Below are 19,916 nucleotides of genomic sequence, written 5' to 3' on the forward strand. Positions count from 1 at the left end.
CGAGCTTAGTCTCTCAGGAGAGAAGCGGGGGGGGGGGGGGCCTTGGAGGGGAAATGTTCTGTTGACCTTTATCCCATCAACGTACTTCACCTACCTAAGTCATATTACCCCCTCTTCTCCTGACTGTCATGAACACATTTTTTAGATCAACATGATAAAGACAAAATGCTACACTAAAAATTGCAATTCATGATCACTCATGCTTTAAATTTCAATTTAATAACGCATTAAATTTTCACAAACAATAAACTGATCACAACTGATCTTTAATTCACCAAATAACCCTCAACTTTGCATGTACCAAACAAAAAACCTGAAAGAAATTGGAAGGCTAATTCCGGCCCACCCTAATTTTCATACCCCTTGTTTCAGTGGGCAGTGCTCGCTCAAGCATGAATAGTTTTCCAACTTTTTTGTGTCATCTGAAAGTTGACTTTATTGGCTTTCCATATCTATAAGTCTTTTCCCCCAAAGTGCTATATTTTTTATTTGGCAGCCATTTCAAAAGTGTATAGTTTTTTTTGGGATGCACTGTACAGCAATTTTTTTTGTTCCTTAAATTGGAAGCTCTGTCATATGAATAACATGGGGCTCGTAACACAAAGCTTAGCAATGATCGTAGAACATTTATCTACGATTGATTCCATTGACTACATTGTACAATCAATCGTAAAATCAAGTGTACAATTAATCGCTAACCTTTGTGTCACGGGACCCTGGTTACTTACCCAATGGGAAATATCTCTCTGAATTGCTGTACAGTTTGCCCAGGCTGATGAGTAGTTTACTCAGGATGGTCATTCGTGTTGCTCCCAGCTTGTCCGCACTGTCATGCAATTCTGAAATGCAAACACAAACATGGAAATGCTCATGACTACCACTCCTCTGTATGCGTATAGTAATAAATTCACCAGACTAAAACCATAGATGGAGTGACCCGAGAATTACAGGCCACCGCCTTCTTCCTGCATCAGATGATGATGTTGGTATAGTAAATCCTGCTTCAGTGACCACCTTTATAGGTGGACTACCTGTCTCTAAAGACCAAACATTTGGCTTGACTTGAGTTGTATTCCCCATTGAAACATGTATGAAAGGAACCTGTTCATTAAGACCACCTGTTCATTGATACCTTTTCTTATCTCCCTTGGGCAGCCTCTCTATATAGGTTTCACTCTATATGGTTCTTTAGGAAATGCCCGTCTGTGGCACCCCTTTTCTCAGAATTTACTACAAAATCCAAAATAATACTTGGATATGATGTGGAAGAATATTTATGTACCTTAAAATTTAATCAAGATTTTTTTTTTTTTTGACAAGGTTGATATATTTAGATTGTAAATTTATGCAAAAAAGAAAATAAAAGCCATGCACATAATTATCATCATGTCTGTCCATGACATTGATTTTTCTCTCATTTGCTACCGAATAGGAAACACTGACAATTACACATATGTACTTGTTTATACCAGAACACTTGGAATACCCTTCATGATAACACCTTAGTGTTATTGATAGCCAATCTATGCTCCTTGTCAATTAACATTTTACAGGTCTTTATAGTTGCACATTTTTTAATATGTCCGTCCGTGAAAAACTGAAATAAAATGCAAATTTTGATTTGGATGAAATGCCAACGAAATCAAACAAGAATAAATGCATTTGGCTATGGAGAATCAGAATAATAAAAACCTTTATCAACAATTTCTTGCCACAGGTCTTGGATGAGATCCTCCTCGTAGTGACCAGCACAGTGGACAATGGCCAGCTTACATTTAGATAGACCAAATTCACTGGCAAAGTCACCATACAGCTGAAAAAGAAAGCAAAATTAGAAGTAATGAGAATACATCCCAAGTACGTATGTATCATAAACAAAGACATACATAAAATGCATGACCTAATAGACAATAAATTAATATAAATGTGTTTGAATTCTTTAAAAAGAACGGTACCTCTAGATTCAAATGCATAATTAAAAATAACATGTTTTTTCAATATGGCATTTAGAGTGATTTTCATATTTCTCACAAGGGGCATAAAGATTACTGTAGTCCCTCACATAAAAAATAATAGAAAAATCATTGTTTTTGTTTCTCAATATTTCATGTACTATCACTATGGTGCAAGTCAGTTTCAGATCCCAAATAAATAATGTATATATCTCTTTGTAAATCTGGTAACTGACTATTGACATTGATAGAAAATAGGTTTCCTGCAACATCCCTATAATTGAACTTACTCTTGTAATGTTAACAAACACTGGAGTGAAGATAGAAGGGGCAACCTGCTTCTTACAACAGAAAGTAAAGATTGTTTTACTACAGTTAAAACTGATCTATTAATTGATTTGTGTTTGATATCTAACACTGATTGCAAACAAGTTTTTGAAATACCCCTATAATTGAACTTACTCTTGTGATATCGACCAACTCTGAATTGAGGATGGAGAGGGCGCTCTGTACATGTTGGTCTGTATGATCACATGACTGCGAGATCGCTTCAAACACCTGTAATTGAAGACGGGCCACCTGGGAGGAGAAATTAGAAATTTTATCAACTTGTTGCCAACTTCCATCAGTCGATCAATATATCCATCTCCATTCAATATAACCCTCCCCATTCAATATGACCATTACCATTCAGTATCATTCCAAGTATAGGGTTCAGCATATTTCTTCAAGAAATTGCTTTCTAATCAATTGTAACAAAACAAGCAAACAGGCACAGGATCTTGGCACATGCGAAGAGGCCATGGCCAAACGGTTTGAGGCGCTAAAGTAGACTCCTATAAATCTTTGGTTTGATACCAAGTTTGCAGTTGATCCAAGGGACAGTCCTCTAGTCGTACCTAAGGACCACTCAGACCTTTTACATTTGACCTTGTAATAAAAATGAAAAGAAAATATTCATACCTCAAGTTTCTCTTCAATTTCATGAAGGAATTCTCCTTCACTTGCTGAGCTGGTCCTTAGACTGCTGCTTTTGCTGCACATTACTGCACGGGAGAGGTACTCTATCCTATGCTGTAACTTCACATCCGTACTGCATGGAGGAAACCAACATCAGTTTGAAGGATTGGATTTAAGTTTGTCCAGGATTCAAAAACATAAATCAAATCACATGTGAGCAGCTCATCCAGGTTTCAGTGTGATATAAATTCCATAACCTTTCAATCCAATTCTCAGCAAATTGAGACTGATTTTACTTGTGCCCTCATAATATTATCAGACACATCATTTCATAACTGCTTCCGTAAGATGAAGATTTTTTAGTCATCATGAAGCATTAAAATTGGGAAATGAGAAGAAAAAAAAATAAAAACTTTAAATATTCATTACTCTCCTATTCTTTGATGGATTCTCATCAAATTTAAAGCAATATTTATTTATGATTTTATTGAGATACCTTTATAATCGGGGTGACCATTTCCTTTTATTTCATACCTGTGTCTTTCTGCTAGCTTACAGAGAATCCTTGAAGCAGCCGGGTAGTTCTTACATTTCTCATGATATTTCCACAGTAGATCCAACATCTCAAGACTATCAGGATTGTAATGCACGGCTCGTTTGATGTACGGTTCAACGAAGGGTGATGATATCTGGAAGACAAAATCAATAAGGTGTACAGGATTGAGCTACTATTCTAAATTGAGGAGCCGCTTAGACCACTTGCCCTCTGATAGCTCTCCAGTTAAGATGCATCTTTTTTACTTAAACTATAGCTTAAGTTTGTTCTTCTACTGCACTCAATATCACGTGTTCTTGTAATTACAACCTCAGCAATCTAGTATGACTGTAATCTACAAAGAGGGCAATATTCAAGAGAAGAAGATAATTGTTTCTTACCTCAAGCAGCTGTTCCTTGAGTCCTTTGTTAACGAGCCAATCATAAAGGGTAACATGGAAGAGTTCGTCATCAGAATCAAGGCATCGATGCATCATACCGTCCAACTAAAAACAAAATACAAACATTCTTTCTTAAAGCCTATACAGAGAATGAATTCATTATCAGAATCAACGCATCTATGCATCATACCATCCAACTAAAAACAAAAGTACACAATCATTCTTTTTAAACTAAATTTCAAGGACTAATGGTTGAGATCTTTAGGGAGGATAAAATACTGATATCCTAAGCCTGGTCTTGTACTAAAAATAATTTCATATGATATATGGCAAGAAACAAATATATTCCTCATTCTCATCATTGTTAAGTCTCAATTTCACCTTACATAATACTTTGCATCTGCATTAAGGAGTCTGTTTCAAGATAGTGTCATCATCACCATTGCCATCATCACTATCATCATCATCATCATCACCACCACCACCACCACCACTAACACCACTGTCACCATCAAATCATCATCAACACCACTATCATCATCATATCATCATCAACACCACTATCATCATCATCATCATCATCATCATCATCATCATCATCATCATCATCATCATCATCATCATCATCATCATCATCATCATCATCATCATCATCATCATCATCATCATCATCAGCATCAGCATCAGCATCAGCATCAGCATCATCATCATCATCATCATCATCATCATCATCATCATCATCATCCACATCATCATCATCACCACCACCACCACCACCATCACCACTATCATCACGACTATCACCATCATTTCATCAACACCACTATCATCATCATCCTCATCGTCACAATCATCATCATCATCATCATTATCATCCACATCATCATCATCATCATCATCACCACCACCACCACCACCACCACCACCACCACCACCACCACCACTATCATCACCATCATATCATCATCAACACCACTATCATCATCATCATCATTATCATCACCACCAATACCATATGTGTGACTTACATAATGCTCTGCATCTGAAGTTGAGAGTCTGTTGGGATCAGGTTTGGGAGGAGCTCCAGGTCTATTGGGTAGCCCTGGGGAAGACGGCTGGGCTTGACTGGCAGTCAGCAACTGGTCTAAGATGTCTGTGATCGACTTGTAGCACTCATATCTAAATATCGATTTAAACAATATGGAAATTGGGGAACAACATTATCCAAATTGCTATCCAAGGAGAAAAATAATCACTTCTGGGGATTGTTTCATCAAGATTGAAGTCTTAAACCTCACACTTAAAATTCCAAGTTGTAGGATGTAGAAAACAATGGAGTATGCAGAGCAATTGAACTTGCATGTGTGTAGGCAAGCCAAAATCTGATGAATGTGGTATTAATACAGTGTATATAGTGAATCTGTAAGTAAAGACCACCCAATGCACATAAGAATGGATGTCTCCATGAGGTGGTCTTTGTGAACAGGTTCCTGTAAAAGATGTTTAAATTTTGCTCAAGGGAAACCCTGTTTGTGGTCTCTATAGACAAGTGGTGGCTATGGGTTTGACTGTTCAGATATGTTAAGCGCTTCATAAAAAGCACAACATTTTTTTTTCAATATACCGTATAATATACTATTTGTTAAAGGTCAAATGTTACCTAGCTGAGAATGCTTCCATTCCTTGAGCATCTTCAGGTTGCTTGCCATTCTTGTAGAAGATGAGAGCTAAGTTATGAGGATCCCTCTTGACGGCCGCTGACAAACACAGGTCTACCACTCCATCATAATAATGAGCTGCAAGGATTATCAATAATTATGGTGAAAATACAGTTAGTCGATAATTTCTATGTCCTTTTTTATGTAAAGGAGGACATATTTTGACAAGCCCCGACTTTAAGTGACTCACCCACTGATGCATACAATAAAAATATGTATGTTATATTTATTCATAGTGTGAAAATCTATTCTCCATGTCCAATTTGTTCTTTATATCTTTTTTCAGTACTTTGTAACAGCAGCTTGTAATGACTTGTTGATTACATCTTACCTTCATTATGCTCTTCACATACTTTTGAGTTTTCAACAATTACAATGATTTAATTTCTTTTTGACAAATATTTTCTCTTAACAAATGAAACACCATGATTTTGGTAGCTTGTAACATATGTTTAAAACCCATCACTGATTGCAATTTATAAAATAACTTCATGATACACTGCACAAAACTACTGACAGTATTCATCTGTTTTCATTCACAATTTATGGTATTCTATGACAAATTTGCTCTTCACCAAACAAATGCTTTAATTTCAGTGGTTTATAACAGTAGCTTGTAACAAGTCAATGATTTAATCTTACCTTCATGGTACTCTGCACATACAGCAGACAAGTTGAGCTGCTGGCTCACTTTCTTGAAAAGCTGCTCAGATTTCAAACAGAGACAAAAATGGACTATATTATACTCCAGAAGCATACAAATATTCTCTTTTCGGTTATAAAAAGAACAGTCAGCTTAGGCAGATAAAACATTGCTTAGTGAATAATTGCGCACTTGATTTGTGTACTTGACTGCACATAGTAATTGATCAAACAAAAGTAGTCCTACCATCAAGCGCTGAGCTGTATGTTATTGAGTTAAGATTGGGTTTAACAATAAGAATACATAAATATATGCTATACAAATTTCTTTTACTGTCTAATATTGGAAATTATAAAACTACTTCCATATCAAAACATAATGAAATATAACTAAGAAATCTGTTCCCAATCACTTATCATTTTGAACACCACACCATCCCCAACACCATCACTGCCATCTACCATCACTATCACTATGGAGCATTGGGGCCCAGTGGATTAGTCTCCGGACTTCGAAACAGAGGGTCATGGGTTCAAATCCCAGCCATGGCCTAATTTCCTTCAGCAAGGAATTCATCCACAGTGTGCTGCACTCGACCCAGGTAAGGTAAATGGGTAACGGCAGCTGTGGGCACCTGAATAGGTAGCCTAGCTTAGCCGGGTAATGATAATAGCAGGGCCCGCTGGGAGAACAGTTTTCGGAACTGAAGTGGCTACCCTAGGTAAATATGCCATTATTATTATTATTATTATCATCACCACCACGAACATCTTAAGTTAAAAGAGAACTATAATAATGTTGTAATGGTTACCTCTAATGATTCTCTGAGTAGCCTGTCCCCAACAGACTTGGTTTCAGCTGTCTTTGCTGCTTGTAACGTCTCGTTGGCCTGGATAAAAAAAAAACATGTTACAAAATTACATAAACAAGTTCTAGAGGTGGAGACAAGGCCAGTCTTGCCCTCGACCTTGGCCTGTGTCATGAGTACAAAGTCTATAGGACGTTTTCTTCAGTGACCTCGCAGCTAGGAACTAACAGTGTTGAATCTATTCCCGGTATCTAAAACATAATTAATTCAGTTTCTAAGTAACTCCTTTCTCTAAAAGATTTACTTTTGGGGTGTTTCAAAGCAATTTCAAATATCAATTTTCATTGAATTGTACATGAATAAACACAGCTCCTTAAAATATTTCAGGATTCAGCCCTTGTAGTTTTACCAAAGCATCTAAAAACTGTAAGGAATATAAAATAAATTATTCATTCACAATCTTGGTTCAACAGCAATGCAAGAAAAGTGAGAAAGCTTGAGGAAAATTAATTGTCTCCAAAACTAACAAAATGAAGGGGGAAAATTATGAACAAAAATAACAATAGTTAATTTCTGGATTTTTTTGCAGTCAATGTGAACACTTCTTATAACGCAGCGAAAGAAATCACCATCTTCTCTTCTCTAATGTTTTATACATTGAGATTAAAATAAATTAACTCTTGAGTTGTTTTCCCAGTTAAAACCAACTTGAATTTGATTCTGTCTGACCTTTGTACATATGGCATCATTGGTGCTGTATAGTGACGGGCAAACCTCTCTTAGCCTGGTACTAATGGCATCCGTTGTGCTGTTGTCTCCTATGTATCGGTTGATGACCGCTGTGATCAGACTACCACACATCTGAAGGAGAAATTTATCATGGCAAATTGTCATGAAATGAGACAAACCAGGGCTGAGATTAATACAATGCACTGAAGGCCGTAGAGATGGATGTCATTTTGGGTGGCCTCTATGCCCTTCCATTGGTCTTGGATATTTGTATCCCCTTTTTCATTTTATCAATTTGTGCAATGTTATAAAAATGTGCTTTGTAAAATTGTAGGAAAAAGGTCTTGCCCGAGAAATATTACAATTTAAGTCCTGAATGAATACTAGAGGAAAGTTAATATTAATTACAAATATACCTTTTTATTTGAAAAAAAGTTGGAAAAAAAAGTTCTCTATGATTTACTCACTTCTTTTCCTCTTAATACCAGATCCCTAAATGTCATCTTCTTCAACTCCTCTTGATCAATCTGAAAATAAAAAAATGCATTCAAATGAAATCCTAAATTAAAACAATGCCCTGAACATGCTCAAACCTTTTCCAGCTTGCACGTATCAAGAACAAATACAAAACTGAACAGAAGACAAAATCAAACAAGGTGAAATGGAAGCTAAAAATAACAGATGACAGGGGAAAAATCCTAAACTTTAGTTAACACTCACTATACAGAGATAATGGTATATTGGCTTTGTGCAAGTCAATTAATATCAGAAATAATTTGATCATTTATATAGTCCAGTAACCAGGAATTCTGGGTTGTGAGTGACCACAAATTGAAATAGCTGAAACTTCAAAGCTCCTATAGTTATGTACAAAAGAAGACAAAAGCTGTAAAAAAATATATCTGAAATCAGCTATTATTCATGTTTTCTATATAATCATGTTATACTATTAAAGGAGAATGAAACACTTGAAACCAGCTGAATCCATATCAAAGAGAAAAATCAAAGAAACATATTGTTGAAAATTTGAGGAAGATTGAATGAATAATAAGAAAGTTATGAGCATTTGAATATTGAGATCACTAATGCCATGTAGATCCTCCTATTGGCAATGCGACCAAGATCTGTGATGTCACACACGTACAACTCCCTCATTACTTTAGTACTTATTTCACTTATATTCTCACTTTTATAGAGTCTATCACAAGGTGAGGTGTTCTCTTTATGAGAGGACAAGTACAGAGGTTTCACAACATTATATCATTGATGAATCATTTTGTCATATGATTAGAATGAGCAAAAAGAGATGTTTTGGGGTATATTTTCAGTGTCCAAAAGGGGAGAGTTGTTCATCTGTGACATCATAGATCTTAATCGCATTGCCAAAAGGAGGATCTCCATAGCATTAGTGATCTCGACATTCAAATGCTCATAAATCTTCTATTGCTAATCGTATTTTACTCAAACTTTTGTTGATCTTATTCTTTGATTTTTCTGCTTTCACAAAAGCTAACTTGCTCCAAGAGTTTCATTCTCCTTTAATGATTTCCATGTTCATACATTTGTCTACTGTGTCATCACATTCAACTAGGGTACTCCACCATTTCCATCATGTAACATGGTAGGCTTTACATTTGGCTTTATTTGCCTATGTGCATCCTGCATGTACATTAACTCATGTACACACAGGGCACAGTGGAATGATAATGAGTGTTACCTGAGAAAGTGTTGCTGCAACAATGTGGAACTGATGATAGCAGAGGAGCTTCAGCATATCAAGTACCTCAACCGTCATGTTAACCAACTTTTGAAGGTTCACCAGAGCCTGTCGTTCATTAGCATAAGCCTCCGCTGAACAAAATATTAAAAAATACTTGAACAAATTAAACAAACATCTGCACATATTTGGACATTCTATAGAGGATTTCCACCTGACAATGATAAAATTGAGAGTATAATATTAATCTAAGGAGCCAATGCAGATATTATCCCTGTAGCTGTTCATGAAAAAAATTATATCAAGTATTGACAAAATGTCTTATTTTCCCAATTTTTTATCTATTCATTATTTCCATTTGTCACTCCACTTATAACTTGAAATTCACATATTCAAGACCAAAATACAGACTGATTTAGTAACTAAGGATATAGCACCATCAGGGATATGGTCAAGGCCGGCAGTTTGTAGACGTGACGCAGGCCGAGGCCATCAAAATTTTGCCTCGAGGCCGGCCTTCACTACATATCTGAGCAGGCTGGGCTACTATCAGGAAAGAGTTTGAAGACACTTTTGTCAATTTGTGGTCATTTTTACATCAGTTTACAGTCAATCTTGATGTGTAATTAGTTTGGTATTTATTTAGATTAAGTTTAGGGTCAGCCTGGAGTTAGTCGGTATGGAGTTTAGTTTGATGACAGTCTCTAATCAGTTTAGAAACAGAATGGAACAAGCTTGATGCTGATATGAAATTGATTAAGAGTCATTTCAGAGTCACTTTGATATCTATAATGTGTGTATTAGGAGTCACTTTGGCAGTGCGACCAAGTTCTTACCTCTCAACCTGAGATGTTCTCTCTGCAATGCTGGACCACCGGATGTGAGAGGATCTCCTCGCATCATGCTATTGCTAGCAGGCATGTTCATAGCCAAACTGTAATAGAAGACAAGTCAAAGAGCAGAATTAAATAAAGAGAGAGGAATGCAATAGTTTCATATTCTATAAAGCAACAAATATTCATACAGAATACAAAAATTAGGCTTTGATATAAAGGCTCGGTCCCATTGCACTTACGGATGCAACGGGGAAGTTAAACGTTAAAAAAATCTTGCCATCCGTTGGAAAACGCTATCCATCCATTGTGTATTCATTGCATACCCGATTCATATGCTCTATTCATCAAGCATCCGTTTACTATGATTTTCGCCAATTATGTCCTTTTTCTGGAGCGGATGAAAACGGATGGAGCCAAAATATTGCTTGTCCGTTCTTTCCTTATGTATATGTTTTGTGTCCATCAGCCAGTGGGACTGGGCCTTTAGACTTTGCTTCTTACACTAAAGTTAAGGTATAAATGAAGAAGCATTATCATATAACTATCCCTTGAGGACAATTCATCAAGTATTAATAAATTGAAAATCTGGTGACATCTTCCGATGATTTCAACTAATTACACTTTCATGTGGCTTATTCTTTATCACAATTTACATCAATATACTGTATTTGCCCTAATTCTTATTTCTCTTCTAGTTATGTCTGCCTCTTTCAAGATTAAAGATTCTCGCAATTTTTTTAGTGTGTCCATTTCAATCTACATCCTTTTTTGTGCTAATTACAGATTTAAAGTTTATTTACAAATATTTCCATCTCATCTCTTAAATACACATTATACCTGAATTCAAGTATATCCTTTTATTTACTATTTTCTCAACTTTGTGTAATGTAAGTTTAAGAAAGAGAATGTGACACTCACTTTTCAGCCATCATGGTATATTGGGAGTTCTTCTCAAGGAAGTTCTTCAAAGCCTTCATATCTCCAAGGACAGAACTCAACTCATGACTCGCAACATTGAAGGACATCTGAAAGGTATTACATAATGATGATGATAACGATAATAATAATGATAATAACAATAATAATAATAACAATAATAATAATACTAAAAATACAAATATTCATCATCATCATCATCATCACCACCACCACCACCACTGCCACCACCATCATCATCATAGCTGGATTTAGAGCACTGAGGAGACTAATAAATTATTCTAATTCCAGCTTTAGATCCAGCTACCACTTAATCAGCCACACTCAGTGCATTCTCAGAGTTAATACCACTTGGTACCTATGGATCTCACCTCAGTTGAATGCAGCATCGTGAGGGTAAATTTATTGCGGAAGAAAAACATGTCATGGCTATAATTCGAACCCACGACCCTCTGTTTGAAAGATGTGAGTCAGAACCACCAGACCATGCCGTGCCCATTGGTAATAAAGTTATCAATGATTATGATGGTGGTGGTGACAAAAATGATGGTGATGATGATAATTGTCTTGGCAGTGAATATTTTTATTCAATGATGATGATGATTATAGAGAAGACAATTCCCAACACTTGTTATACTCAATATGATCAAATAATCAATGTTATCATAAAATAGAACAAGTGCCCATTCCATAAGAGACCCACATTTGTAGTATCTTTTGCATCATGAACTTAACCAGCAACAAGGCTCAGCAGCCCATTAAAATCAAGGTTTACATGGAAGTTACATTAAAATTGCAAATCGAACAGTTAGATGTAAACACTTTGGCTCTTTTTATGCAAGCAAGAGCTAAATGTAATAATAAGTACATGGGATAGATTCTCTCCGATTCTAGCTGAAGACCACTTCTGTCTTTTTCTCCTTTTTTATATCACCTGTTCTGGATCCTTCTTATTTGATAAATCTTTCTCATCTCAAAACCAAGACCAGTCAATAGAACTAGTCATTAGCAAATTTGCCTGCTACCGATGACATGATAGATCACATGATTGATTTCGGCCAATCATTTGATTAGGATCCCATATCACCATTTTACGAAATATTACGTGCATGATATAATAATAGACTTTTTTATTGCTCAAGCGAAGTCTTTTCTTTCCCATGTATATAACTCACCAATATCTTCACAGGGTGGTGACCGATGACTGGTATTTCTTTCACAAGACGGTTATCCCACATGGGCCTGTATATATTATAAAAACATGAACAGAAAGGCTTGTTATGTAATCATTCTCTTTTTCAATTAGTTTTATATACAAACAGTCAATCTAGTAACCTTAGGAAAACAAATCATATCAGTTTATCTTTTTGACCAAAAAACTAACCGGAAGGGGGAGGTGGGTCAATTTTCATGATAGGGATTGTAAAGAATAGCGTTTTTTTGCTGATTTTGGCAATTTTGATGAATTGCATGCACATAACAACCCCTGACCATAAAAAAAACCAAACCTTTTCACGTGCTTTTGTGGACAAGCATCAAGGATGTAGTCGAGGCCACATTTTGCCTGCCTTGAGTCGAGTCATGTGTTAAAGTCTATGGGAGGTTTGTTCAGCAGCCTCCTAACAAGCATGGTGTCCACCTTGTAAAAGACAGTGGCCCCCCCTTTCCCCAGGCCTCTGGTGTATGACACAGTTCACATTACCTGACGATTCTGCTGAAGTACAAGCACAGTCCCTGGAATTTACCAGACAGCTGAGCATACCGAGGTAGAGTGGATGCAGGCGGTTGATTGGCAGGAGTGGATTGGTGAAAGGGCGTTGAGGAAACCGTGGGGTGCATGGAACCGGGCGTGGCACCTACAGGACTGCCAAAAGGTCTGGTGGTAGTATCGTGACCGCTCTGGCCTACAACAGGGGTTGTGGCTCCTTTAATTGTATAAAAGGATGAGAATAATTTTTTTGAATCCAAATCAATTTAAATTTGTCCTATACCTCAAAAACAAAATCCCATATAGTGTGGTGGTGGTGATTTTTACCTGATTGCTAAGAAAGCATGAATGCTTGTAAGCAAGCAATCAGTGAACCAAAGGCTTCAGGTCCTCTTTGAGACTTGGTAATGATAAAATGCATGGATCTCACAACATATGATTTTACTAATGCGAATTTGATCTTTAAAAATGATTTCGTTGTTTTAATGGCAGTGTCAGTTTTACGCAAGAAATTATTAGCCTAAATCAAAGCTCTCTTTGACAATAAGTACAACACTGGAAAACTAATAATTATTTTGAAGTATCATTGTCTCTTCTTACTAATCATATTCCAAAAGATAACATCTAGTACCCCTTGTTCTTCTCATATCCAAAATTGCTCTCAGAAACGATATCATCCAATGGATGGTGTGTGGTTGCTTTTTAGAACAATGCAGACCATTATCTTTCACTGCCCTTCTCTGCAATGAGATGCCTGTGTCATTGGCACATTAATTTCTGCCCCCCCCCCTTTCTTGTACAGTTGCACACAGCATGCATGTAGTCTGCAGCAACAGACCTTTGATTTTCGCATAATCAGAGTCTGAAGTAGTGTGACTCAATTCACTATCTACTTATGAGGCGCCGAATGTACCAATATTATATAGAACAATTATTTGTTATATAATCATTATTTATTAAATAATAACTATTATTTATATATAATTTACATTTTATTTGTAAATAACTACTATTATATAAAATATCATTTCTAATTATTTATATATAATTCCAAGTAATACTTCATTATTTGTAAATAATAATAGTTCGACATTCCATTATTTATAAATAATGATTATTTGTTTTTCATTATTTATAAATAATGATTATTTGTTTTTCATTATTTATAAATAATGATTATTTGTTTTTCATTATTTACAAATAATGATTATTTGTTTTTCATTATTTATAAATAATGATTATTTGTTTTTCATTATTTATAAATAATGATTATTTGTTTTTCATTATTTATAAATAATTTGTTGAGTTTTCCATTATTTATAAATAATGATTATTTGTTAAATAATGAAAACGTCTACTTCATTATTTATAAATAATTTTTTCGAGTGCACCATTATTCTCATTATTTATAAATAATCATTATTTAATGTTCGAGTTTTCCATTATTTATAAATAAAGATTATTTGTTAAATAATGAAATATCTACTTCATTATTTATAAATAATAATTTTGTTTCAATATCCATTATTTATAAATAATCATTATTTATAAACAATTTTTACAGTTTGCCATTATATACAAATAATCATTATTTATATACAAATAACCATTATTTATTAAATAATGCCATTATTTATTAAATAATGCCATTATTTATTAAATAATGGAAAACTCGCTATAACATGCAAATGTGGGACCGCCCATGATATGAATATTCATGATGCGATTTCCTTTTTCGTGATTTTTCTTCACAAATTTTTGTCCATTTCCTCTTCATAATGACATTTCTTGAAGCAATTTTCTAGGGATATGGTCTGATTGTAATATTCTTCATTTTCTATATAACCTTGTCTTCGTAGAAATATCAAAAAGTGTAATTTTATACGATTTTTCCTACAGTTCACAATCCCCATAGGCGCGCGTGTATCGTAGGGACAACCGGTGAATCGACGGAGTGCTCTTCATCGAAATACTACGTTGGTTGGTCCCCGGAAGTGGCGGGCGGAATTTAGCCCAAATCCTCGATGGAAGTCGATCAAGTGCATATGAGCTGAGAGAGTGAAATATCAGTGTACTTGTACAGGCCCTTCTACTTTTTATAAATATTTATTGTTGCTTTTTTTGTTAAGTTAATTTTTCCTGGTGTAGAGATAAGTTTCAGTTCTAATAATGCACTTCAAATACATTTTGGAGTGTCTGTTTGAGGCGTTTGGGGCGATTTCACCCTGGCCCCAAAATGCTCGCAACGACAATACGGGGCCATGGTGACCCCTAAATTTTAAAAAACTTATTTTTCTATTGAAAATTATCACAAAATTCACCAAAAGTGTGCACGAAAGCCTTCGTATTTCACTTTTAAAACTCCAAAAAGTGCCCAAATGACAAGCTTGGTCGCTTCGCTGTGTCGCTTTCAACTTGAGAACGTTTACGCGTCTGCTTCCCCCCCCCCCCCCCCTCCTCCGAAAGAAATTCTGTATACGGCCATGCTCTAAAGAGCCTGGCACATTGATTTATGTATACTTAATTTTCATTATTTTTATCTCATTATCAACATGGCCTTACGCAGAATTTTTTCCGGGGGGGGGGGGGGGGTGGGGGGAGCAGGACGCGCGTAAACTTTCTCATAAAAATCTTAAAAAAGCGAAGCGACCAAGCTTGTCATTTGGGCTTGGTCCCGTGGCTGTCTCGCTTTCAAGATTTTTTTGAGAAAGTTTACGCGCGTCATGCTCCGGCCCCGGCCCCCCTGGAAAAAAATTCTGCGTAAGGCCATGTTGATAATGAGATAAAAATAATGAAAATTAAGTATACATAAATCAATGTGCCAGGCTCTTTAGAGCATGGCCGTATACAGAATTTCTTTCGGAGGAGGGGGGGGGGGAAGCAGACGCGTAAACGTTCTCAAGTTGAAAGCGACACAGCGAAGCGACCAAGCTTGTCATTTGGGCACTTTTTGGAGTTTTAAAAGTGAAATACGAAGGCTTTCGTGCACACTTTTGGTGAATTTTGTGATAATTTTCAATAGAAAAATAAGTTTTTTAAAATTTAGGGGTCACCATGGCCCCGTATTGTCGTTGCGAGCATTTTGGGGCCAGGGTGAAATCGCCCCAAACGCCTCAAACAGACACTCCAAAATGTATTTGAAGTGCATTATTAGAACTGAAACTTATCTCTACACCAGGAAAAATTAACTTAACAAAAAAAGCAACAATAAATATTTATAAAAAGTAGAAGGGCCTGTACAAGTACACTGATATTTCACTCTCTCAGCTCATATGCACTTGATCGACTTCCATCGAGGATTTGGGCTAAATTCCGCCCGCCACTTCCGGGGACCAACCAACGTAGTATTTCGATGAAGAGCACTCCGTCGATTCACCGGTTGTCCCTACGATACACGCGCGCCTATGGGGATTGTGAACTGTAGGAAAAATCGTATAAAATTACACTTTTTGATATTTCTACGAAGACAAGGTTATATAGAAAATGAAGAATATTACAATCAGACCATATCCCTAGAAAATTGCTTCAAGAAATGTCATTATGAAGAGGAAATGGACAAAAATTTGTGAAGAAAAATCACGAAAAAGGAAATCGCATCATGAATATTCATATCATGGGCGGTCCCACATTTGCATGTTATAGCGAGTTTTCCATTATTTAATAAATAATGGCATTATTTAATAAATAATGGTTATTTGTATATAAATAATGATTATTTGTATATAATGGCAAACTGTAAAAATTGTTTATAAATAATGATTATTTATAAATAATGGATATTGAAACAAAATTATTATTTATAAATAATGAAGTAGATATTTCATTATTTAACAAATAATCTTTATTTATAAATAATGGAAAACTCGAACATTAAATAATGATTATTTATAAATAATGAGAATAATGGTGCACTCGAAAAAATTATTTATAAATAATGAAGTAGACGTTTTCATTATTTAACAAATAATCATTATTTATAAATAATGGAAAACTCAACAAATTATTTATAAATAATGAAAAACAAATAATCATTATTTATAAATAATGAAAAACAAATAATCATTATTTATAAATAATGAAAAACAAATAATCATTATTTGTAAATAATGAAAAACAAATAATCATTATTTATAAATAATGAAAAACAAATAATCATTATTTATAAATAATGAAAAACAAATAATCATTATTTATAAATAATGGAATGTCGAACTATTATTATTTACAAATAATGAAGTATTACTTGGAATTATATATAAATAATTAGAAATGATATTTTATATAATAGTAGTTATTTACAAATAAAATGTAAATTATATATAAATAATAGTTATTATTTAATAAATAATGATTATATAACAAATAATTGTTCTATATAATATTGGTACATTCGGCGCCTCATATCTACTGTGGCTGTTTATTTGACACAGACAGAAAGTTTGGGAATTAGTCTGTACACTATACATGGTATAGTTGGTTGAACTGTTTGGGAATTAGTCCGTACTCTATACATGGTATAGTTGGTTGAACTGTTTGGGAATTAGTCTGTACTCTAGACCTGGTATAGTTGGTTGAACTGTTTGGGAATTAGTCTGTACTCTATACATGGTATAGTTGGTTGAACTGTTTGGGAATTAGTCTGTACTCTATACATGGTATAGTTGGTTGAACTGTTTGGGAATTAGTCTGTACTCTATACATGGTATAGTTGGTTGAAGTGTTTTGGAATTAGTCTGTACTCTATACATGGTATAGTTGGTTGAACTGTTTTGGAATTAGTCTGTACTCTATACATGGTATAGTTGGTTGAACTGTTTGGGAATTAGTCTGTACTCTATACATGGTATAGTTGGTTGAACTGTTTGGGAATTAGTCTGTACTCTATACATAGTATAGTTGGTTGAACTGTTTGGGAATTAGTCTGTACTCTATACATGGTATAGTTGGTTGAACTGTTTGGGAATTAGTCTGTACTCTATACATGGTATAGTTGGTTGAACTGTTTGGGAATTAGTCTGTACTCTAGACATGGTATAGTTGGTTGAACTGTTTGGGAATTAGTCTGTACTCTATACATGGTATAGTTGGTTGAACTGTTTGAGAATTAGTCTGTACTCTAGACATGGTATAGTTGGTTGAACTGTTTGGGAATTAGTCTGTACTCTATACATGGTATAGTTGGTTGAACTGTTTGAGAATTAGTCTGTACTCTAGACATGGTATAGTTGGTTGAACTGTTTGGGAATTAGTCTGTACTCTATACATGGTATAGTTGGTTGAACTGTTTGAGAATTAGTCTGTACTCTAGACATGGTATAGTTGGTTGAACTGTTTGGGAATTAGTCTGTACTCTATACATGGTATAGTTGGTTGAACTGTTTGGGAATTAGTCTGTACTCTATACATGGTATAGTTGGTTGAACTGTTTGGGAATTAGTCTGTACTCTATACATGGTATAGTTGGTTGAACTGTTTGGGAATTAGTCTGTACTCTAGACATGGTATAGTTGGTTGAACTGTTTGGGAATTTGTCTGTACTCTATACATGGTATAGTTGGTTGAACCGTTTGGGAATTAGTCTGTACTCTATACATGGCATAGTTGGTTGAAATGTCAAATAAAAGTCTGTGCTTGCAGACTAACATGCTTGCTAGCATCGGAGATAGAAGGTAGATAGAAATTGTATACATGTCAATGGGTTGGTAAAGTACTACTCACCGAAGACGGCAGCGAGATTGGCCACTGGGGAAGGCTGCTGGTCCATCATGATACCACCTGGTTCACCACCATGTAGGAAGAAGGCTTGGGTAGCCCAATCAGCGATGGTTTGATCACTAGAAGCAGTGGAACAGGCCAAGATCAGACAAGTAGCACAGGCCTGGTCCTCCTATTAGAACAAGATACAAGACTAAGACATTAGAGATGAGATTAAGGTAGAAAGAAGAGAAGAGAAAGAAGGTCTGGGTAGCCCAATCAGCGATGGTTTGATCACTAGAAGCAGTGGAACAGGCCAAGATCAGACAAGTAGCACAGGCCTGGTCCTCCTATTAGAACAAGATACAAGACTAAGACATTAGAGATGAGATTAAGGTAGAAAGAAGAGAAGAGAAAGAAGGTCTGGGTAGTCGAATCAGCGATGGTTTGATCACTAGGAGCAGTGGAAAAGGCCAATATCAGACAAGTAGCACAGGCCTGATCCTCCTATAAGAACAAGACAGAAGACAAAAACATTGTTGAGATGAAAGAAAACAGGATGAGATAAAGAAAGAAAGAAGAGAAAGAATGGAAGAAGGTTTAGTCACTGGAAACAGAAGGAGCAGGCCAATATCAGACAAGTGGCATAGGCCTGGTCCTCCTAAGAGAACAAGATAGAAGACTAAGACATTCCTGAAGAAATCCCTGTTAAATCTTTAGTCAAGTTCAAGTGTGCAGACATAGCTCCCCCCTCCCGTCATACATACCTTGTGTAATTTGAAGAAGTTTTCCACAGCTGGGCATTTGGGGCCCATGTTGTTTAACATAAGCTGCCTCAGTTGATCCACCGGCCTCAATCTCGAGATGATAATACTTCCCTGAAAAAATAAAGTAAATATCACCAAGGCCTATATTTACAAAGGTGAACTAAGATAAATCAATGATGTAAAGCCAACTGTAGACTGCCAAATGCGACTAAAATTTCTAGCCTTATGTATGGTTGTCACAGGAATCACAAACATTTTGTGAAGGACATGAATGTCAAAAATGTTTTTCTCCGAACCTCTTGCGACAACAGAGTCCTAAAACAAAAGCAAAGTTTTCACAAAAGTTATGCAAATGTGGCGTGTATCATTGATAAACTACAGCCAGTCAACCTCATGAAGAACTTGAGAGTACTATGCTTTGAACGTGAATGTTCCCAAGAATCGCCCCTTAATTATTTACACAAACGTCGCAGATTGAGACAGACGAAACTTTCATAATCATAACCTTTGAA

General features: G+C 35.6%; 1 protein-coding gene across 1 annotated transcript in view; it reads right to left on the minus strand.

The window, feature by feature from the left end:
• Positions 1-19,916, minus strand: part of LOC129272117 (nuclear pore complex protein Nup155-like) — a 54,480-nt gene that overhangs the window by 7,988 nt on the left and 26,576 nt on the right. Inside the window, exons 13-31 of the mRNA XM_064106324.1 lie at positions 19,405-19,515; positions 18,662-18,830; positions 12,938-13,160; positions 12,411-12,477; positions 11,218-11,324; positions 10,300-10,397; positions 9,464-9,597; positions 8,214-8,273; positions 7,747-7,878; positions 7,021-7,098; positions 6,209-6,269; positions 5,509-5,644; positions 4,877-5,027; positions 3,849-3,953; positions 3,447-3,601; positions 2,916-3,045; positions 2,415-2,531; positions 1,693-1,813; positions 729-839 (exon numbers count right to left, since the gene is read on the minus strand). Coding sequence (XP_063962394.1) covers positions 729-839; positions 1,693-1,813; positions 2,415-2,531; positions 2,916-3,045; positions 3,447-3,601; positions 3,849-3,953; positions 4,877-5,027; positions 5,509-5,644; positions 6,209-6,269; positions 7,021-7,098; positions 7,747-7,878; positions 8,214-8,273; positions 9,464-9,597; positions 10,300-10,397; positions 11,218-11,324; positions 12,411-12,477; positions 12,938-13,160; positions 18,662-18,830; positions 19,405-19,515 — 2,266 coding nt within the window. The remainder of the gene's footprint in view (positions 1-728; positions 840-1,692; positions 1,814-2,414; positions 2,532-2,915; positions 3,046-3,446; positions 3,602-3,848; positions 3,954-4,876; positions 5,028-5,508; positions 5,645-6,208; positions 6,270-7,020; positions 7,099-7,746; positions 7,879-8,213; positions 8,274-9,463; positions 9,598-10,299; positions 10,398-11,217; positions 11,325-12,410; positions 12,478-12,937; positions 13,161-18,661; positions 18,831-19,404; positions 19,516-19,916) is intronic.

This window comes from Lytechinus pictus, chromosome 11, assembly GCF_037042905.1.
Source record: "Lytechinus pictus isolate F3 Inbred chromosome 11, Lp3.0, whole genome shotgun sequence".
NCBI lineage: Eukaryota > Metazoa > Echinodermata > Echinoidea > Temnopleuroida > Toxopneustidae > Lytechinus > Lytechinus pictus.